Source organism: Hyla sarda, chromosome 5, assembly GCF_029499605.1.
Source record: "Hyla sarda isolate aHylSar1 chromosome 5, aHylSar1.hap1, whole genome shotgun sequence".
NCBI lineage: Eukaryota > Metazoa > Chordata > Amphibia > Anura > Hylidae > Hyla > Hyla sarda.
The window spans coordinates 216,404,855-216,429,099 of record NC_079193.1 but is presented as its reverse complement, the minus strand read 5'-3'; the positions used below and the strand labels follow the sequence as shown (position 1 = coordinate 216,429,099).

At 40.2% G+C, this 24,245-nt stretch overlaps 1 protein-coding gene across 1 annotated transcript in view; it reads right to left on the bottom strand.

Moving 5' to 3' along the window:
* The window catches only part of LOC130273792 (collagen alpha-1(IX) chain-like), a 111,284-nt gene that overhangs the window by 38,842 nt on the left and 48,197 nt on the right, over window positions 1–24,245 (bottom strand). Inside the window, exons 14-18 of the mRNA XM_056521121.1 lie at window positions 17,001–17,054; window positions 13,006–13,059; window positions 7,421–7,465; window positions 3,631–3,684; window positions 2,895–2,948 (exon numbers count right to left, since the gene is read on the bottom strand). Of these exons, the coding sequence (XP_056377096.1) occupies window positions 2,895–2,948; window positions 3,631–3,684; window positions 7,421–7,465; window positions 13,006–13,059; window positions 17,001–17,054 (261 nt within the window). The remainder of the gene's footprint in view (window positions 1–2,894; window positions 2,949–3,630; window positions 3,685–7,420; window positions 7,466–13,005; window positions 13,060–17,000; window positions 17,055–24,245) is intronic.

Below are 24,245 nucleotides of genomic sequence, written 5' to 3'. Positions count from 1 at the left end.
GCAGGGCTCTGTGCACTGAGGACAAGCAGGGCTCTGTGCACTGAGGACAAGCAGGGCTCTGTGCACCGAGGACAAGCAGGGCTCTGGCACCGAGGACAAGCAGGGCTCTGTGCACCGAGGACAAGCAGGGCTCTGTACCCTGAGGACAAGCAGGGCTCTGTACACTGAGGACAGGCAGGGCTCTGTACACTGAGAACAAGCAGGGCTCTGTACAATAAGAACAAGCAGGGCTCTGTACACTAAGAACAAGCAGGGCTCTGTACACTAAGAACAAGCAGGGCTCTGTACACTAAGAACAAGCAGGGCTCTGTGCACTGAGGAGAGGCAGGGCTCTGTACACTGAGGACAAGCAGGGCTCTGTACACTGAGGACAAGCAGGGCTCTGTGCACTGAGGACAAGCAAGGCTCTGTGCACTGAGGACAAGCAGGGCTCTGTGCACTGAGGACAAGCAGGGCTCTGTGCACTGAGGACAAGCAGGGCTCTGTGCACTGAGGACAAGCAGGGCTCTGTGCACCGAGGACAGGCAGGGCTCTGTACACCGAGGACAGGCAGGGCTCTGTACACCGAGGACAGGCAGGGCTCTGTAGACCGAGGACAAGCAGGGCTCTGTAGACCGAGGACAAGCAGGGCTCGGTAGACCGAGGACAAGCAGGGCTCGGTAGACCGAGGACAAGCAGGGCTCTGTACCCCGAGGACAAGCAGGGCTCTGTACCCCGAGGACAAGCAGGGCTCTGTACCCCGAGGACAAGCAGGGCTCTGCACACAGAGGAGAAGCAGGGCTCTGTACACCGAGGAAAAGCAGGGCTCTGTACACTGAGGATAAGCACGGCTCTGTACACTGAGGACAAGCAGGGCTCTGTACACCGAGGACAGGCTGGGCTCTGTACACTGAGGACAAGCAGGGCTCAGATGAAGAAGTTAAAAGTTATATTTTATACTTCATCACTGCGTCTAATTGGTAGAAACTCAATTGTTGGTATACACTCAGGCTCTGTGACACGCTCCCGGCTTAGAGTGCATTCACACCACGTTTTTGCAATACAGTTCCCGTATCAGGTTTTTGATGAAAAACGGATTCCTCAAAACCATAATAAACTGTATCAAAACATGTGTACAAATTTTAACGCGTATACGGTTTGAAAAATGTGGTGCGGTTGCATCAGTTTTTTAAGAAAAAAAATGTATACGTTTTTAACTTTTCACTACATTATCTGGGCACTGCTAGTTTCCCAGATTATGACACCTGATTTATGAACGCTAGTCCAGCTTTTCACTGACCTCATGTAGGTGTATTAAGCAGTATGGGTGATCTGTGATCCAAGACAGACATAGGCTTTAAGTCCTTGTTCAGACAAGAGCAAAGATGGACTCACGGCACTCGATGAAGATGCAAATTCGACTTTATTCCCGGTTAAGGCATTATAAAGACGTCAGGAGGGGGAGAAGTAACGGGACAAAAGGACGTTCTCAATTTGCATCTTCATCGAGTGCCATGAGTCCATCTTTGCTCTTGTCTGAACAATGAATAAGGTGAAAAAAAACTGTGCAAAGTCAAAACCGTATGGAACCACACAAACCGTGCAAACCGTATGGAACCGCACACACATACGGTTCTGTACGGTTCCTATTGACTTCCATGTTAAAAAAACGTATACGGTTTCAATAAGGTTTTTCACCCGGACCAAAAACCGTGGTAGGCTATGGTTTTGAGTACGGGGAAAAAACGGACAAAACCGCATAACACTTTTTTTTTTTTTTTACCAATATACATATCATGATATTATTTACATTATATAAAAAGTTTTTGCTAAAGACAGGTACACTTTAAAGTGAGTGCCTAGTTTTGAACACCCCTTTCTTCCTTTAGTCTTAATGGGGGAGATTTATCAAAACCAGTGCAGAGGAAAAGTTGACCAGTTGCCCATAGCAACCAATCAGATCGCTTATTTTATTTTGCAGAGGCTTTGCTAAAAAGGAAAGAAGTGATCTGATTGGTTGCTATGGGCAACTGGTCAACTTTTCCTCTGCACAGGTTTTGATAAATCTCCCCCAATAAGTATACACAATGGCCCTGATTTACTATTGTAAACGTGACCTGTTTTGTCAGGTCATACGCCAGAATTTGTGTCAAAACCAGACCAACTTTCCATTTTACTTAGAAAACCCTAAAAAAGGGGTGTGTCTGTTAGGGAAATGGGGCGTGGTCATTAAAAAAAGGGGGAGTGTCAACAATTTTTGGAAAATATCAACATATTTACTATTTCCACAGAAAATTTGGTGGATTTGAGCTCAGTAAAACCCTCCAGCTTTAAGCATGTGTAAAAAATTTAGGGGAAAGTGCAAAACGTAGGGAAACATTAGTAAATACTGTGGAAAAATACTTGTAGGGAATTTTAACCCACAAAGAAACTACACCCCACTCGTAGTAAATCAGGGCCTGTATGTTTGCAGCGATTGGAGCTTCTTTTTCTGATGCAAAGATCTAAATCTGTCCTGCATTGACATAGAGTAAAACTAACTCCTTTAAAATTCTTGCACAAGCCATGATTTTGCCATTTTTTTAATCCTATATCACCCTAGAAAAAATAGGTTCATTTTGAAAATGTAAAAAGAAAAAAAAAATCTATGTATTTAAAAATTGACAGGTGCATATTTTGCTGTGGATCAGCAACACTTTCACAGCAAAATCCTGCACATTAGGATACGGTCCTATTTAGCGAATATGCAAATCCAGATGAGAAACTCTGCAGTGGACACTACCAGTATGCATCCACTCTTAGTAAATACTTATTTTTATCACCAAAATGATCCTGCTACCTGAAAATATTAAAGCATTCAAAAGATGTGTGCCAAACTGCCCCATGTATGTTAGCTGTGGACATATACTACATACCTTTTGTCCTATTAGCCCTAAATCACCTTCTTTGCCACGTACTCCATTAACCCCCTGTGAATTCACAAATCAGAGAATTAGAACTTTAGGCTGTGTTCACACGCTGCAGCTAATTACCGAATGCATGCAGTAATTAGCTGCGTAAAGGGAGTGTCTGATGATCAAACCTATTTTCAAATATATATTAAATAAACACATTGGTAAATAAGGTTATTTTGCTACCTTTCCGCAAACCTTTAATGCAAACTGTCTACTCTGTTGTTTCCAGCCCAGCAAAGTAGACAGTTTGCATTAAAAACAGAAGGAAAGCATAAAATACCACTGAAGGGTAAAAAAAAACTTTATTTACCAATATGTGTTTATTTATTAGACATAGGTTTAAAGGGGTACTCCGCTGTTCAGCGTTTGGAACAAACTGTTCCGAACGCCAGAATCAGCGACGGGAGCTTGTGACGTCATAGCCCCGCCCACTCATGCCGTCACACCCCACCCCCTCAATGCAAGTCTATGGGAGGGGGCGTGATGCCCCCTCTCATAGACTTGCATTGAGGGGGTGGGGTGTGATGTCATGAGGGCGGGGCTACGACGTCACAAGTTCCCGGCGCCGGCTCCAGCATTCGGAAAAAATTTGTTCCAAACGCTGAGCAGCGGAGTACCCCTTTAATTGTTGAAAGCTCCCTTTACAGGCAGGGATCAATAGGGTACCAATCCAGTATCACACAATATGGTAACTCACGTCTTTCCCATCAGTCCCACGGAAGCCAGGTATCCCAGACAATCCTGTTATGCCCTGAAAATCAAAAGGATTCCTTTAATATATCATAAATATCTATTTAAAGGGGTATTCCAGGAAAAATAACTTTTTTTTATATATCAACTGGCTCCAGAAAGTTAAACAGATTTGTAAATTACTTCTATAAAAAAAATCTTAATCCTTTCAGTACTTATGAGCTTCTGGAGTTAAGGTTGTTCTTTTCTGTCTAAGTGTTCTCTGATGACACGTGTCTCGGGAACCGCCCATTTTAGAAGAGGTTTGCTATGGGGATTTGCTTCTAAACTGGGCGTTTCCCGATACACGTGTCATCAGAGAGCACTTAGACAGAAAAGAACAACCTTAACTTCAGAAGCTCATAAGTACTGAAAGGATTAAGATTTTTTAATAGAAGTAATTTACAAATCTTTTTAACTTTCTGGAGCCAGTTGATATATAAAAAAATCTTTTTTCCTGGATAACCCCTTTAATGCAAATATTGTATTTCGACTATTTACTTGAGCCCCTTTTCTAGCGATAATTAAATTATCTTTGTAACATTTCTTGTCATAAATTGTCCCTAGGTTAAAGGGATACTCTGGAGAAATAAAATTTATCTAGGGAATACATTTCTGATCACTGGGGCCCTCCGCAATCTCCTGTACCGGGATTGGCTACTCATCTATCCTCAACGCGCTCTGGCACCCATCCTCGGAAAAGAGCTTCTGTGAAGACCAGCTCAGAAAATCATCGGCAGTTGTAGCGTAAAGTGCGCTGCCTAACAAACTCCCTAGAACTTGCAAAATTTACGTTAACTTCACAAATATTTTTTCTTTGCAAAATTAAAGGAGTAAATACAAAGTACAATTAACGCTGCAAAAAAAACTCATATATCTACAGATGGAAAAATACAAAAGTTATGGCTTTTTTGTACAATCCAGCCACAAAAAATGCACAAAAATGCTGTTATAAATGCAGCAAAATGCGTATGAAAGCAGCTGAAGGCCACTTTTACATAGCAGTTTTTTGGTCAGTATTTTGTCTTGATATTTGTAAGTCAATACTAGGAGTGGAACCTAAAAGAATTGTACCGCAGTATTTTGGACCCACTCCTTGTTTTTGTTCACAAATACAGATGTAAAATACTGGACCAAATTCTGCCATGTAAAAATGGCACAACAGTTGATTTTCATGAATAGTGGAAAGAGCCTTTTAGTCAGACTTGTTAAGTTTAAATAAAACTTCTTGAGTTGTTTTGCTTCCATCATGTTAATTTAAAGTGATTTCTCTACTTTGTATAAATACGACGGGGCCCAAAAGTAATAACTTATTTTGGATGAATCTTTTTACAAGCAGTGCAAAGGTTTCCTTAGTTTCACCTTTTTAATATATAATGATTGATGAAGGATATCACAAGGCTCTTAGGCAATATTAAACCCAAAAGTGAATTGCTCTTATTTAAGAGTGAAGTGCGATACTATAGGGAGATCCTAAAACATGTTCTTTTTTCTAAATTGCTTCTATTTTCTGATCGTACATTTTTTTTATTTCATTATGGCGGAGATTTATCAAAACCTGTCCAAAGGAAAAGTTGTTGAGTTTCCCATAGCAACCAATCAGATCACATCTTTCATTTTTTAACAAGGCCTCTGCAAAATGAAAGAAGCAATCCGATTGGTTGCTATGGGCAACACAGTAACTTTTCCTCTGGACAGGTTTTGATAAATCTCCCCCTATTTGTATCATTATTGGGGCAGCCATATTGCTTGACCTATTGATATCAGCATCTAGAGATATGCTTAATAGCAGGCCCCAGGAACTTGTTAATAATAGACTAGAGCTGACCCTATGAACTTTTACTGTAATTCTGCATGATGACAAGGAAGGACAGAAAGTAAAATCTACAGAACAGGAAGTGTCAGCTTACAAAAATTCTTTAAAAAAAAACATATGCAGGAGATTGCGGGGGTCCCAGTGGTCGGATCGTCCACGATCTGACACTTATGCCCTATCCTTTGTATGTTGCGGTGCGCATTGGCATACCTTTCTGTTAGTATGCCAATGTATAGATGATTGGTATTACCATGTCCAATATGATAGTATTGTTATGTCCAATAAGACATTATTTATCCCTCGCAGCATACTCAAAACCCTACTTGTAACCAGACTCAACATACAATGCTACGGACAGTCCAGATCTGTGAAACATGTCAATGGCTGGAAGATCTGACCAATCAGAATGGACATATCTCTGGTAAAACACCTGTATTACTGAAGTGCACGCACTGACTGGCTGTCTGGTTACTCTTCTCTACAGTACTGTGAGGTACTACATGTCCTATATTGCCCTTTACACATGCCAGGGATCACTGCTCTTTTGGACACCAGGTGAGGGCACTTGTTTTGGACACTTTGTGTACTGTACAGGACTGTGAACAAGCTCCTGTCTTCTACATAGAAAGCGATTTACAGCTTTCAGCAGTTCAAAACTGAACTAAGGCTGCATTCACACCACGTTTTTGCAATACAGTTCCCGTATCAGGTTTTTGAGGAAAAACGGATTCCTCAAAACCTGACTAAACTGTATCAAAACGTGTGTACAAATGTTAACCCGTATACGGTTTGAAAAATGACATCCGGTTGCATCTGTTTTTTAAGAAAAAAACTTATACGTTTTTAACTTTTCACTCCATTTTGAATAAAGTTTTACTTGTTTGATTGAAATTCCAAGAAAAAAAACTGTGCAAAGTCAAAAACCATATAATGAAAACCGGATAGAACCATATGCACATACAGTTCTGTACGGTTCCCATTGACTCCCATGTTAAAAAAAACATATACGGTTTAATACAGTTTTTCAACCGGACCTAAAACCGTGGTAGACTACGGTTTTGGGTACAGGAAAAAAACCTGACAAAACCGTACAGGTTGAAAAAACGGACACAACCTGATGCATCTTCTGGCATACGGTTTTCACTGGAGAGTCAATGCATACGGTTTCCAATACGGTTCCATACGGTTTTCACATAGAAAACGTATACAGGAACTGTATTGCAAAAACATGGTGTGAATGCAGCCTAAGAAGCAAACTGAATATCAGAGGGGCAGGAATTATTTAGGAAATAAAGACTGCAGACTCCAACTTGCATTTACATTTTTAACTCAAGGTAACCAATAAAACATGAAAAAAAAGCCCATTTGAAATGTGTCCATAGCATTATATATACCGGTATATATATTTACCCCACAAGAGGACCGCACTCCTAGTTATGGGTGATATGGGTGCAAGCTGCAGCTGATGAATAAAGCTTAACACGTATTCATCTAGACCGGTGTCTATATATATATATATATATATATATATATATATATATATATATATATATATATATTATTATAGCAGTTTTTTGTATACTGTTTGAAATTTTACTTTAAAAAAACTAAATGTGAACATATCTTAATGGGTTAAAATACCCATGATTTCTGAGGGTTTTTTAGGTTGGAGGTGGATACCCTCAGCTTCTGACCACCAAAGCAGATGCCATGCCTGTTGCCTTGAAAATTTCACCCAGGAGATATTTTAACAGTTTAGTAGTTTTTTTATTTTCAATACATGGAGATGAATCAGGAACCTATCCTCCCAATATTTACCTAGAAAAGGTAAGAAAATAGCAGAAGATGAGTGCTAATAATTGCACCGTCAATATGTTGTTTACAATGATTCCTTTTGTTGTATGGTTATGCACAAACACTCATATTAAATCTGATACTTCACCTTTATCCCTTGTTCTCCAGGATCACCAGTCATCCCTAGATAGCCCTGAAAAAAATCACAAAAATATCATATTTCAAAGAAAAACACATAGGTTCTGATCACCCCACCCACAAAGGTTGACAGACACCATTTCAAAATCACACCGATACCGGGAAAGTTGTCAATCATTAGGTGCAGACAGGTTAAGCAGGACTCTTAGGCCTCGTTCACATGACGGAAATTCCACTCGGAATTCCACATTAATTTTCTGTATGAAATTCTGCATAAATTTATTGCCCATTCACTTTAATGCAATTTCGCATGGTCATTCACACAGCAGAACTTCTGCTGCGGAAATCCTGCTTTCCGCGCTCCGGAAAAATATAAGTCCGGTCTTATATTTTTCTGGACTTTTGCTGCGGAATCCCATTAAAGTCAATGGGGATTAAATTTGTGTGGAATTGGTGCAGAAATTCCGTAAATTGCGTGGAATGCATGCAGAATTTGTGCAGAATTCCACGTTTTCCATCTTTTAAAGGCCACATTCACACAGCAGAATTTCTGCACGGAATTCTGCATGAATTTATAGCCAATACACTTCAATGGGATTCCACTGTCGCATTCACACAGCAGAATTTCCACAGCAGGAATCCCATTGAAGTGTATTGGGTATAAATTCATGCAGAACTTTCATGCTAAATGTTGTTCAGAAATTCTGCCGTGTGAACCCGACTTTACTGTGCTGCGGAATCATGCAGAAGGCATCTGGATTCCACAGCATCAATTCTGCATCAATTCTGCAAATGCGGAAAAAGATGCCGAATTCTGCAAAAACAAATGCGGACATGCAGAATTTCCATCGTGTGAACGCGGCCTTAGGCCAGGTTTACAAGGCAGAATTTATGCACTGAATACTGCAGGGAATTCTGCAGGAATTTATAGACAATTCACTTCAATTGGATTACGCTGTCCTATTCACACAGATGCAGGAATTCCATTGAAGTGAATAGACTAAATGTATTGCTCATTAAAGGGGTATTCCAGGAAAAAACTTTTTTTTATATATATATATATCAACTGGCTCCAGAAAGTCAAACAGATTTGTAAATTACTTCTATTAAAAAATCTTAATCCTTTCAGTACTTATGAGCTTCTGAAGTTAAGGTTGTTCTTTTCTGTCTAAGTCCTCTCTGATGACCACTGTCTCGGGAAATGCCCAATTTAGAAGCAAATTCCCATAGCAAACCTCTTCTAAACTGGGCGTTTCCCGAGACACGTGTCATCAGAGAGCACTTAGACAGAAAAGAACAACCTTAACTTCAGAAACTCAAAAGTACTGAAAGGATTAAGATTTTTTAATAGAAGTAATTTACAAATCTGTTTAACTTTCTGGAGCCAGTTGATATATATATATAAAAAAGTTTTTTTCCTGGACTATCCCTTTAACTTTAATGGGATTCCGCAATGTCATTCAAACAGCAGAATTTCTGTTGCCGAAATGCCAATTTCCACGGTCCGGAAAGATATAAGTCTGGTGTTATATTTTTCTGGACTTTTGCTGCGGAATCCCATTAAAGTCAATGGGGATTAAATTTGTGTGGAATTGGTGCAGAAATTCCGTAAATTGCGTGGAATGCATGCAGAATTTGTGCAGAATTCCACGTTTTCCATCTTTTAAAGGCCACATTCACACAGCAGAATTTCTGCACGGAATTCTGCATGAATTTATAGCCAATACACTTCAATGGGATTCCACTGTCGCATTCACACAGCAGAATTTCCACAGCAGGAATCCCATTGAAGTGTATTGGGTATAAATTCATGCAGAACTTTCATGCTAAATGTTGTTCAGAAATTCTGCCGTGTGAACCCGACTTTACTGTGCTGCGGAATCATGCAGAAGGCATCTGGATTCCACAGCATCAATTCTGCATCAATTCTGCAAATGCGGAAAAAGATGCCGAATTCTGCAAAAACAAATGCGGACATGCAGAATTTCCATCGTGTGAACGCGGCCTTAGGCCAGGTTTACAAGGCAGAATTTATGCACTGAATACTGCAGGGAATTCTGCAGGAATTTATAGACAATTCACTTCAATTGGATTACGCTGTCCTATTCACACAGATGCAGGAATTCCATTGAAGTGAATAGACTAAATGTATTGCTCATTAAAGGGGTATTCCAGGAAAAAACTTTTTTTTATATATATATATATCAACTGGCTCCAGAAAGTCAAACAGATTTGTAAATTACTTCTATTAAAAAATCTTAATCCTTTCAGTACTTATGAGCTTCTGAAGTTAAGGTTGTTCTTTTCTGTCTAAGTCCTCTCTGATGACCACTGTCTCGGGAAATGCCCAATTTAGAAGCAAATTCCCATAGCAAACCTCTTCTAAACTGGGCGTTTCCCGAGACACGTGTCATCAGAGAGCACTTAGACAGAAAAGAACAACCTTAACTTCAGAAACTCAAAAGTACTGAAAGGATTAAGATTTTTTAATAGAAGTAATTTACAAATCTGTTTAACTTTCTGGAGCCAGTTGATATATATATATAAAAAAGTTTTTTTCCTGGACTATCCCTTTAACTTTAATGGGATTCCGCAATGTCATTCAAACAGCAGAATTTCTGTTGCCGAAATGCCAATTTCCACGGTCCGGAAAGATATAAGTCTGGTGTTATATTTTTCTGGACTTTTGCTGCGGAATCCCATTAAAGTCAATGGGGATTAAATTTGTGTGGAATTGGTGCAGAAATTCCGTAAATTGCGTGGAATGCATGCAGAATTTGTGCAGAATTCCACGTTTTCCATCTTTTAAAGGCCACATTCACACAGCAGAATTTCTGCACGGAATTCTGCATGAATTTATAGCCAATACACTTCAATGGGATTCCACTGTCGCATTCACACAGCAGAATTTCCACAGCAGGAATCCCATTGAAGTGTATTGGGTATAAATTCATGCAGAACTTTCATGCTAAATGTTGTTCAGAAATTCTGCCGTGTGAACCCGACTTTACTGTGCTGCGGAATCATGCAGAAGGCATCTGGATTCCACAGCATCAATTCTGCATCAATTCTGCAAATGCGGAAAAAGATGCAGAATTCTGCAAAAACAAATGCGGATACGGAACTGATGCGGACATGCAGAATTTCCATCGTGTGAACGCGGCCTTAGGCCAGGTTTAAAAGGCAGAATTTATGCACTGAATACTGCAGGGAATTCTGCAGGAATTTATAGACAATTCACTTCAATTGGATTACGCTGTCCTATTCACACAGATGCAGGAATTCCATTGAAGTGAATAGACTAAATGTATTGCTCATTAAAGGGGTATTCCAGGAAAAAAACTTTTTTTATATATATATATCAACTGGCTCCAGAAAGTCAAACAGATTTGTAAATTACTTCTATTAAAAAATCTTAATCCTTTCAGTACTTATGAGCTTCTGAAGTTAAGGTTGTTCTTTTCTGTCTAAGTCCTCTCTGATGACACCTGTCTCGGGAAATGCCCAGTTTAGAAGCAAATTCCCATAGCAAACCTCTTCTAAACTGGGCGTTTCCCGAGACAGGTGTCATCAGAGAGCACTTAGACAGAAAAGAACAACCTTAACTTCAGAAACTCATAAGTACTGAAAGGATTAAGATTTTTTAATAGAAGTAATTTACAAATCTGTTTAACTTTCTGGAGCCAGTTGATATATATATATATATATATATATATATATATATATATATATATATAAAAAAAAGTTTTTTTCCTGGAATATCCCTTTAACTTTAATGGGATTCCGCAATGTCATTCAAACAGCAGAATTTCTGTTGCGGAAATGCCAATTTCCACGGTCCGGAAAGATATAAGTCTGGTGTTATATTTTTCCATACTTCGGCTGTGGAATCCCATTTAAATCAATGGGGCTTGATTTCTGTGGAAATTGTGCAAAATATGCGTGGAATGAATGCAAATTTAGCTTGGAATCTGTACGAACTTTGACTGTTCAATTAAATAAAGTCTATATTTTTAGTGAGCTGCGGAATCATGCGGAATTTGTGCCGAAATTCCACATACATTTCCGCACAAATTCCACACTGTTTAATGTTATACAGTAAACCATCTGATTAAGGCTGGGTTCACACCACGTTTTGTTAAATACGGTTCCCGTATACGGCTGGGAGGAGGGGGGGGGGCTTAATCGCGGCGCCCGCACTCAGCCTGCGGTTTCCCGACCTCAGGCAAAAACGTGGTCGACCTACGGTCGGGAAACCGCATACGGACGAAAATGAAGCCGACCGGAGGCTGCGGTTCATTCCGGTCGGTTCATAGACATGCATTAAATTCGGTTGCCGAATACGGCTGAGTGCGGGTGCCGCGATTAAGCCCCGCCCCCCCTCCTCCCAGCCGTATACGGGAACCGTATTTAACAAAACGTGGTGTGAACCCAGCCTAATGTTATACAGATTAGAGAGATAGTTATATTATAATTCTTGTAATGCTTACAAGAGGACAAAAAAGGCATCTAACACTATACAGTGATCCCTCAACTTACAATGGTCTCAACATACAATAGTTTCAACATACAATGGTCTTTTCTGGACCATTGTAACTTGAAACCAGACTCAACATACAATGCTACAGACAGTCCAGATCTGCGAAACATGTCACAGCTGGAGGAACTGACCAATCAGAATGGGCATTTTACTGGTAAATCACCTATATTACTGAAGTGTATGCACTGACTGGCTGTCTGGTAGCGCCCCCTACAGTACAACGAGGAACTACAAGTTCTGTACTACTCCTTATCTGTGCCAGGGTTAGCTGCTCCTTTAGACACCAAGTAAGGGCGGCTCCATTTGGGACACTGTGTGTACTGTATAGGACCCTGAAGAAGCTCCAGTCCCCTACATAAACCATTATTTCCTCCAGCGGTTGCAAAACTACAACTCCCAGCATGCCCGGACAGCCGTTGGCTGTCCGGGCATGCTGGGAGTTGTAGTTTTGTAACATCTGGAGGCACCCTGGTTGGGAAACACTGACATAGACTTTGATTTACAGTTCCCAGTGGCTCTTTCTTACTTTTATATGTAAGGATTTGCTTTATCTATATTAGTTATCTACTTTTTAATTTAATCCTCACTTTTTCCTATTTTCGGATGACATTTTGGTTGCTTCAGAACCAATTACCAGGTTTCCATAGAGTTCTGGTCTCAACATACAATGGTTTCAACATACAATGGTCGTCCTGTAACCAATTAATAATGTAACTTGAGGGACTACTGTATTGGTATATCGACGACCATTTTTAATAAACAGGAATCCTAGCATCAATCTAAAGTTGTGTGACTTCTTATGAAACAGCTTCAAAGATCATATCTGTGCCATGGAAGCACTAATCGTAAAGGTTATCGGGCCTTAAAAACGATGGGCAGTCCACGTGAGCGAGAGCTTACTTTTGTAAGTTGCTCTCTACTCTTGCTAATGTAGGGTATCAGTTGGAGGCATCTTACTTTTATGTATCCTAGACAGGCATATGGAAAAGGGTTTTAGGCTTACCCTTTAGGTAAAAAGCCAGAATATACAAACAAGCATAAAAAGTCATAGTTACCACATATCCTAGATCTCCACGACTTCCCAGAAACCCAGGACCACCAGCATCCCCCTGTTAAGATACAGTATGTGGATTATTACTCTTCTTCACATTAAAATACTTCATGTGTCAAATGGTAAACATTACTTATACTTAAAGGGGTACTCCGGTGAAAAACGTTCTTTTTTTAAATCACTGCTGCCAGAAAGTTAAACAGATTTGTAAATTACTTCTATTAAAAAATCTTAATCCTTCCTGTACTTGTTAGCTGCTGAATACTACAGCGGAAATTATTTTCTTTTTGAAACACAGAGCTCTCTGCTGACATCACGAGCACAGTGCTCTCTGCTGACATCTCTGTCCATTTTATGAACTGACCAGAACAGCATATGTTTGCTATGGGGATTTCCTTTTACCCTGGATAGTTCCTAAAATGGACAGAGATGTCAGCAGAGAGCACTTTGCTCGTGATGTCAGCAGACAGCTCTGTGTTTCATATGGAAAAGAAATTCCACTGTAATATTCAGCAGCTAATAAGTACAGGAAGGATTAAGATTTATTAATAGAAGTAATTTACAAATCTCTTTAACTTTCTGGCACCAGTTCATTTAAAAAAAAATAAAAAAAAAGTTTTTCACCGGAGTACCCCTTTAAGTATACATTATTTAATTATAGCTACATTCACAGTATTCCCTTGAACAATTATTTTATTTCTCCATTCAAATACATACCCGGTTTAGAAATACCGTATAAGACCAGGTGTCATATTATCAGAATTTTTCCATATAATTTGTCTTGATCTTTATTATTTGTATTTAAATATCTATTGCCATTAGCAGTGCTAAATAACAATAATCAAAACATAATGTTCTGCTCTATTCCATATAATACTAAAGAGTGAAAACATAATATTTGCAGGGCAATGTGCCTCTACATGTATTATGCATTATAAGCCACAATGCCAATATGAGCCTCAATGTTTGGGATAAGTGCATTTCTAAGTCACATGCCTAATTTACCTTAAAGGGGTATTCAAACTGGCTCCAGAAAGTTAAACAGATTTTTAAATTATTCCTATTAAAAAAAATCTTAATCCTTCCATTAGTTATCAGCTGCTGAAGTTGAATTGTTTGTCTGACAACAGTGCTCTCTGCTGACATCTCTGTCTGTCTCAGGAACTGTCCATAGTAGGAGCAAATCCCCATAGGAAACCACTTCTGCTCTGGACAGTTCCCGAGACAGGCAGAGGTGTCAGCAGAGAGCACTGCTGTCAGAAAGAAAATAACTCAACTTCAGCAGCTGATAACTACTGGAAGGATTGAGATTTTTTAATAGAAGCAATTTACAAATTTAAGTAAAATTTGATAAAATTATTTCAAAAATTTACAAAAATAGCACAAAATGTTTCAGCATTTTACATATGAAATATTGCTGTATATGTGTGATAGCCATGAAGTGACAAGAGGAAGAATATCTAACATGCCTTATGGTTGATTTTAAATATGTTATGCCATCTGTGCCAAACTGATACACTTGGTGCCATTTTTGTTTTTGAAAATGTATGCATTCTGCAAAACCACTGATAGACCATCCCTAATAAGTAGTTTTCTGTCCCAGTATACTTATGATATATATATATATATATATATATATATATATATATGTATACATATATACACACACACACACACACAGTGATCCCCCAACCTACGGTGGCCCCGACATACCATCATTTCAACATACGATGGCCTCTCAGAGGCCATTGCATGTTGAAGGCAGCATCAACATACAATGCTTTTGTGTGTCGGGGCCATCGCATAAACGGCCATCCAGCAATGCAGACTGCTTCAGCTGCTGCCGGATAGCAGTTTAATGTGCCCTGTGTGGTCCGGTGAGTGTCACTCACCTGTCCCCGATGTTCCGGACCGTCCTCTTCAGACTCCGCTGCATGGCTGTCGCTCTCCGTCGTCATCACGACGCCGTCCCGTCATCCAATAGGAGCGGCGTGCGCAGTGACGTGATGACGGCGATGGAGAGCGACGAACAAGGACAGCGGTGACAGTCCGGAGCAGCGGGGACACGTCGGTATAACTTTCTATATTATTATTGCACGGATCCCTCAACATACGATGGTGAGAGAGAGAGACGCAACATAAGAATGTATCTCTCTCCCATTTTTGTAAATATTTTATTATATCTTTTCATGTGACTCTCTGCTACAATGTAGAGTAGTGAGTGCACAGCCTGAATAACAATGTTGTGTGCCCTCAAAATAATTCAATACACAGCCATTAAGTGTCTGAACCTTGGCAACAAAAGTGAGGATACCCCTAAGTGAAAATGTCCAAATTGAGCTCAAAGTGTCAATATTTTGTGTGGCCACCATTAGTTTCCAGCACTGTCTTAACCTTCTTGGGCATGAAATTCACCAGAGCTTCAAAGGTTGCCATTGGAGTCCTCTTCCATGTCTCCATGAAAACATCACAGAGCTGGTGGATGTTGGAAACCTTGCACTCCCCACCTTACGTTTGATGATGCCCCACAGATAATTTTAGGTCTGAGAACATGGTTGGCCAGTCCTTCATCTTTTCCCTCAGCTCTTTTAGAAAAACAGTGGTCAACTTGGATATGTGCTTGGGATTGTCATCATATTGGAATACTGCCCTACAGCCCAGTCTCCTAAGGGAGGGGATGATGCTATGCTTTGTATTTCACAGTACATGTTGACATTCATGGTTGCCTAAATGAACCGTAGCTCCCAGTGCCTGCAGCACTCAAGCAGGCCCAGACCATGACACATCCACCTCCAAGCTTGACTATAGGCAAGACATACTTTACTTCCAGTAAACCATGTCCTTATTCTTCTTGTTTTCAGCAAAGCATTTGCCGGCTTTCTTGTGCTACATCTTTAGAAGAGTCTTCCTTCTGGGACAACAGCCATGCAGACCAATTTGACGCAGTCAGTCTATGTACTGACAGCCTGACCCCACCGTCTCCCACCCAGCCCCCTCAACCTCTGCAGCAATGCACTCTACATCTATTTCCCAAACATCTATTATACATAATACACATACTTCTCCAAAGACAACCTCTGGATATGATGCTGAGCACGTGCACTCGACTTCTTTGGTTGACCATAGTGAGGCCTATTCTGAGTGGAACCTGTCCTGTGAAACTGATGTCTGGTCCTACCCCCTGTGCTGCAGCTCAGTTTCAGGGTCCTGGCAATCTTTCTATAGTCTACGCCATCTGTAGCGCAACAATTCTTTTCAGATTCTCAGTGAGTTCTTTGCCATAAGGTGCCATGTTGAACTTCCAATGACCAGTATTTGAAAGTGTGAGAGCATTAACACCAAATTTAAAACACCTGCTCCCCATTCACACCTGATACCTTGTAACACTAACAAGTCACATGACATTGGGGAGGGAAAATTACTAATTAGGCCCAATTTGGGCATTTCCACTTAGAGGTGTACTCACTTTTGTTGCCAAGGTTTAGAAATTAATGGCTATGTGTTGTGTTATTTTGAGAGGACACAACATTAAACACTGTTATACATGCTGTGTTCTCACTACTTTACATTGTAGCAAAGTGGCATGTGATGTATTCACCTATGTGACATATTGTATATACAATATATTTATTCTCAGTTTTTAGTAGGTCCGTAAGTAAGAAGCCCTATGATTATTGGCTAGCTCAAGCATACTTGCATTGCACATTTCATTTCACCTAGACTTGAAGAAAGGGCTTTTATGTTGCAAATGGACTGTACCTGGAAATTTCACTCAAAGATGTCTGAAAGCCATGTCTGTCAAGTCTTGGAAATTTTGATTTTTTTTTTAGCTGGCCACCACTTTACTTATCCCAGTTTGCCAAGATCTTTGGAAATTGAACATTTAAACTTTGCATATTCCAAGACTAACTGTTTACAATGATATATCTCAATCACATTAATATCATTCTATTCATTCTTTAAACAAGAACTTTTCCAAAAAGAAAAATGAAAACTTACCTTCTGTCCTTTTGGTCCCTCAGGTCCTTGCTTTCCTTGTGGCCCTCGAGATCCCTGCAACAAATAATTCCATGTTGTAAACTCCAAGTATTATTATACAGTATATCATTTGCTGGAGTAGTCTGAAGCTATTAGCTTTAATAGATGCCAAGTGCTTTCCAGAAGGACTAGAATAGTGTAACTCTTTGCATAAAATACTAAATACCCAATCCCTTGAGGGATATGTGCACCATAAAGCAAATTCTGACATGTCACACTGAGACATTGGAGTTGTGGTGTGCGTAACTATGGAGTCCTATGGGCTATTAAATTAGAGAGGCAAAGGGGCAAACTAATATCAGGAAGTATTACTTTACTGAGAGAGTAGTGGATGCATGGAATAGCCTTCCTGCAGAAGTGGTAGCTACAAATACAGTGAAGGAGTTTAAATATGCATGGGATAAGCATAAGGCTATCCTTCATTTAAGATAGGGCCAAGGACTATTGATAGGATTCAGATTATTGGGCAGACTAGATGGGCCAAATGGTTCTTATCTAACGACACATTCTATGTTTCTATGTTCCATAGACCTGAAACATTTCCAAGATGAGCTCGAAATACACAAACTAAAACTCTTTAACTGCAATGACAGGTGGGATCTAGCTTATAGGACTTTCTAACAACATGATTTAGTGGCATGGCACATAATTCATAAAAGTATGCATATCATTTTTCTAGTTTGATCACTGCTACCGCATGCCCCTTTCAACTTACTCTAGGCATTTTCTTTATGCTACCACTTAAATAAGCTCTGCTATTTTCATGTGTATGTTCTCATCACATACAGTAAATAGTTAGTATATTTATAATGTTCTACATTGAAAATGGGGAAGAAAGAAATGGTAGATGTTTCCAAGCTGTTTTACTCTCTGTCTATGCTTTGCCTTGAATACACATCATATACCCTGGCTATTGATATTCGGGATGAGCAAATCGAATCTGACGAATCCGAATTCGTTAAGAATTTCCGGAAAAATTCAATTTGCAATGAATGCGAATACCTCCATGATTCGACTGCGTAAATCGCTTCATTAAATTCCAGTTAGTGCGGTTCTGGCTCCAGGGCATCCAAAATAGCGGATCCACATGTGAGGACAAGGGGCAAGGAATACTGAGAAGGCGGGAACAAGGGTAGGGGGGATGACCCTGAATCACATGCCGCCTATCAGCAGCCAGCCACCCCTGTGATATCACAGCTCTATATAATCGGCAGCCATATTGCGGCCAGTCATTTCACCCTTTTATTGCAGAGAGAGAGAGGGACAGACAGCGCTGTGTGTTGCACAGAAAAGCATTTTTCCAGCAGCGAGTCACCTCCCAGTCATATCAGCATTCTGTTGCACAGAGAGGGGGACAGAGAGCAGTGTGTGTTGTACAGAAAGGCATTTTTACAGCAGCGATTCACCTCCCAGTTACTACAGCGTTCCATTACAGAGAGGGACAGAGAGCAGTGTTTTGCACAGTGTGTTGCACAGAACAGCAGCAATTCACTTCAAGCCCAAATCCTGCCTAGAAGCACTGATAGGGAAGGGTGTGAGATTGAGAGAGAAAGTGCAATTTTGGGTGTAGTACACAGCGCAACTGTGTGCTGCAGCACTGGTGTGTACTGCTGGTGTTGGACACAAATACTTTTTTAAGCGTACTGGAGCGCATTGTCCTCCCCTCATAAAGTGCATACCTCATACGTACATCTAAGTGGTGTAATATTTTGTTCCTGTCAAAGTCTTAAACCCTTGGGGACAGAGGGTTTTTCAGTTTTTTTTCCTCCTTACCTTTTAAAAATCATAACCCTTTCAATTTTGCACCTAAAAGTCCATATCCCGATAGCGACCACCGACGAGTATAGACGTTCAGGTTGGCGGCCGTTCCCGCACCTGGACGTCTATACTCGTCCATTATTCTCGTGGGTGGTGCCCAGTGCACCCACGAGATCGCGGCAGGGACTCAGCTGTATCACACAGCCGGGACCCTGCTGCACTGCCAGGACCGAAGTAAACTTTGGTCCCGGCAGTTTTAACCCTTACAGCCGCGGTCAGAAGTGACCGCGCGGTGTAAGGAGTTCTGACAGAGGGAGGGGGCTCCCTCTGTCTCTCCTGCAGCACCCCGGAGCATCACGGGGTGCTGCTGCATACCTGGGCAGCCGGGGGTCCTACAAAGACCCCCAGGTCTGCCCTGGGTATTGCCTGAAAGGACGTGCCAGAGGCACGTCCTAATATGCTGCCTGCTAGTGAAAACTGGCAGGCAGCATATAACTGCAATGCTTTGGAATACTAAGTATTCCAAAGCATTAAAAAGTGTAAAAATAAATAAATAAAATAAAAGTGTAAAAATAAATAAAAATGTAATAAAAGTGTAAAAAAAAAAATAAAAAAAAATAAAAAATAAAAAAAAAATATATATATATATATATATATATATATATATATTTAAAATACATTTATTAAATGAATCTAATTAAAAAAAAATGCATAATGTGTAGGATCGCATTGGCGGACATCCGCAGCATGTAATATGCTGCGGATGTCCACCATGTGATCCTACACATTATGCAGCAGTCACGGTAATGAGCTCCCTGCTGCGGCTGGGTAGCTTTGTGTGTCCACTGAGCTAACCAGCCGCAGCAGTGATGGATATATTCGCCATGAGCGGGTGCTTATTCCCACAACATGGCGGATATATCCATAAGGAGCCTTAACTGTCACAGACAGACGCGTTATACTGCCAGCCGACCAAGGACCAATCAGAGAGGTCCCTGGTGCAGCCAATAACTTGTAGGGGTGCGGTATATAAATGGGGTCACTTGTGGGGGTGGGGGTACTGTTCTGCCATGAAAGCCAAATGGCGCTCCTCTCCTTCTGAGTCCTACCACGCGGCCAAGGAACCATATATGGCCAAAGCGGGGGTATTTCCGAACATGGGACAAGCAGCTAAATAAAATATAGGGTGCATTTCTTTCAATATCAGAAGTGATGTACAAAACATATGCCCCACAAATGATGCATTTGTGAAAAATTGCAAATTTCAAATTTTTAACACTGACATTGTAATAATTCCTGCCAAAAAACTATGGTGTTAAAATACTCACTGTACCCCCCCTAGCGAATACCTTGAGGGGTCTAGTTTTTAGAATGGGGTCATTTGAGTGGGTGTTCCTATGTTCTACTACCTTTTAATTTCTGCACACCTTGCATAGCACACAAAAAAAGATGTACTTTTCAAATTTTCAAAATTTCAAGTTAAATTGTTAACTTGAATAATTTAAAATGTTAATTAAAAACAAAAAAATGACATCAAAATAAAGTAGACATCTGAAAGTATAAGCTTCATAAATTATTTGGTCAGTATGTATAAATATATGCAACCTATTAGTGTTAAAATAGCAAAAAATCTTATTTTTTTGTAAAAATTTCATGATTTTTTGCATTGTAAAAAAAAAATACAAATTATATCGGCTTACTCTTACTATGTACATGAAGGACAACTTGTGACAAAAAAACAATGTCAGAATTATCGTGATTGGCAAAACGTTACCAGAGTTATTCTCTAATAAAGACAGACATCCCCGAATTGAAAAAACAGGCCTGGTCTTTCAGGGGCGTACAGGTTTATTTGTATTGGTCCTTAAGGGGATATTATGGCTTATTTTTTGCGCCACAAATTCAACTTTGTAATGAATTTTACCCAAAAAAGTACGGCGAAATGGAAAAAAATAATCATTGTACGACAAAATTTTTGAAAAAATGCCATTTTATAATTTTGGGAGCTTGCGTTTCTATGCAGTACATTTTTCGGTAAAAATTATCCCTTATCTTTATTCTTTATATCCTCCCATAGACTTGCATTGAGGGGACGGGCATGACATCACACGGGGGCGGAGTCCTGACGTCACGAACTTCCGTTCCCGGAGTCGCGACTCAGACCCTCCAGCGGTTCCGGTGAGAACACAGGTGGGTGCCGCGATCAGACATCTTATCCCTATCCTTTGGATAGGGGATAAGATGTCTAGGGTGGGAGTACCCGTTTAAGGACCAGGGGTTTTTCCATTTTAGCATTTAAATGTTTTTCCTCCTTACCTTAAAAAAATCATAACTCTTTCAATTTTTGCACCTAAAAATTCATATGATGGCTTATTTTTTGCGCCACCAATTCTACTTTTTAATGAGGTCAGTCATTTTACCCAAAAATTTACGGCAAAAGGGGAAAAAATATAATTGTGAGACAAAATAGAAAAAAAAACACAATTTTGTAATTTTTGGGGGCTCCAGTTTCTACAAAGTACATTTTTCGTTAAAAATGACACGTTCGCTTTATTCTGTATGTCCATATGATTAAAATGATACCCTACTTATATAGGTTTGATTTTGTCATAGTTCTGGAAAAAATCATAACTACATGCAGGAAAATTAATACGTTTAAAATCGTCATCTTCTGACCCCTATAACTTTTTTATTTTTCGACGTATGGGGCGGTATAATTTTTTGCATCATGATCTGAAGTTTTTAGCGGTACCGTTTTTGCATTGATAGGACTTATTGATTATTTGACTTTGGAATTTCTTTGCGCGTACGCCATTGACCGTGCGGTTTAATTAACAATACATTTTTTATAATTCGGACATTTCCGCAAGCGGCGATATGTTTATTTTTATTTTCACTGGTTTTTTTTAACCCCTTAAGGCCGCAGGATTTTTCAGTTTTTGCATTTTCGTTTTTTCCTCCTTACATTTTAAAAATCATAACCCTTTCAATTTTCCACCTAAAAATCCATATTATGGCTTATTTTTTGCGTCACCAATTCTACTTTGCAGTGACATTAGTCATTTTACCCAAAAATCCACGGTGAAACGGAAAAAAAAATAATTGTGCGAAAAATCCGAAGAAAAAATTCAATTTTGTAACTTTTGGGGGCTTCCGTTTCTACGCAGTTTCATAAAAAATTTTGGTAAAAATGAGACCTTATCATTATTCTGTAGGTCCATATGGTTAAAATGGTACCCTACTTATATAGGTTTGAGTTTGTCGTACTTCTGGAAAAAATCATAACTACATGCAGGAAAATGTATACGTTTAAAAAATGTAGTCTTCTGACCCCTATAACTTTTTTATTTTTCCACGTACAGGGCGGTATGAGGGCTCATTTTCTGCGCCATGATCTGAATTTTTATTGGTACCATTTTTGTTTTGATCAGACTTTTTGATCACTTTTTAATGGTATAAAAAGTGACCAAAAATAAGCTTTTTGGGACCTTGGAATTTTTTTGCGCATACGCCATTGACCATGCTGTTTAATTAACAATATATTTTTATAGTTCGGACATTTACGCACGCGGCAATACCACATATGTTTATTTTTATTTACACTGTTTTATTTTTTTTAATGGGAAAAAAATTCAAACTTTTATTAGGGAAGGGGTTAAATAATCTTTATTAACACTTTTTTTTAACTTTTTTTTTGCATAGGGACCTATAACACTGCACACACTGATCTTTTATACAGATCACTGGGGTGTATTAACACGCCTGTGATCAGTGTTATCGGCAATTGACTTCTCCTGCCTGGATCTCAGGCACGGAGCAGTCAGTCACCGATCGGACACCGAGGAGGCAGGTAAGGGCCCTCCCGGTGTCCTGTAAGCTGTTCGGGATGCCGCGATTTCACCGCGGCTGTCCCGAACAGCCCGACTGAGCCACCGGAATAGTTTCACTTTCACTTCAGATGCGGCGATCGGTGATGTCCTGTATTAGCCACGGGACACCGCGTGACCCCACGGCATATCGCGGGAGCCGGCGGAGGACGTAAATATACGTCCTTCGTTGTTAAGGGGATAAATGGGAAAAGGGGGGTGATTCAAACTTTTATTAGGGAAGGTGTTAAATTATCTTTATTCACTTTTTTTTTGCTGTGTTATAGCTCCCATAGGGGGCTATAACACTGCACACATTGATCTTTTACATTGTTCAATGGTTTCTCATAGGAAACCATTGATCATTGATTCTGCCGCTTGACTGCTCATGCCTGGATCTCAGGCACTGAGCAGTCATTCGGCGATCGGACAGCATGGAGGCAGGTAGGGACCCTCCTGCTGTCATATAAGCTGTTCGGGATGCCGCGATTTCACCGTGGCGATCCTGAACAGCTCCCTGAGCTAACCGGCATTGTTTTACTTTCACTTTAGATGCGGCGTTCAACTGTGAACACTGCGTCTGAAGGGTTAATAGCGTGCGGCACCGCGATCAGTGCCGCGCGCTATTAGCGTCGGGCCCGACCCGCTATGACGCGGAGCCACGCGTTATAGAACGGGAGCGGACTCATGGCATACCGGTACGTCATGGGTCCTTAAGGGGTTAAAATTGTCATTTTCTGACCCCAATAAAACTTTATAAATTTTTCTGCATACAAGGAAGTATGGGGCTCATTTTTTGCGTCGTGATCTGACGTTTTTAGTGGTACCATTTTTGTATTTATCGGATTTTTGATCACTTTTTATTCATTTTTTCATGATATAAAAAGTGACCAAAAATATGCTATTTTGGACTTTGGAATTTTTTTGCGCGTATGCCATTGACCATGCAGTTTAATTAACGACATATTTTTTATCATTCGGACATTTCCGCATGTGGCGATATCACATATGTTTATTTTTATTTACACTGTTTTATATTTATTTAAATGGGAAAGGGGGGTGATTCAAACTTTTATTAGGGAAGGGGTTAAATGGTCTTTATAAACTTTGTTTTCCACTTTTTTTTTTTTGCAATGTTATAGCTCTCATAGGGGGCTAGAACGCTGCACACACTGATTGTTTACATTGATCAATGGTTTCTCATATTAAACCATTGATCAATGATTCTGCCGCTTGACTGCTAATGCCTGGATCTCAGGCACTGAGCAGTCATTCAGCGATCGGACACCAGGAGGCAGGTAGGGGGACCCTCCTCGTGTCCTACAGCTGCTCAAGATGCAGCGATTTCACCACGGCGATCCCAAACCGCCCCCTGAGCTAACCAGCATTAGTTTACTTTCACTTTAGACAAGGCGTTCAACTTTGCATGCAGCACCGCGATCAGTGCTGCGCGCTATTAGCCATGGGTCCTGGCTGTAGTTAGAGGCTGAGCCCGACCCGCTATGACCCATTATAGAAAGGGAGTGGGCGAAGAGTGTATAAGTACACCCTTCCTCCCCAACAGGTTAAGGGCCTAGATACT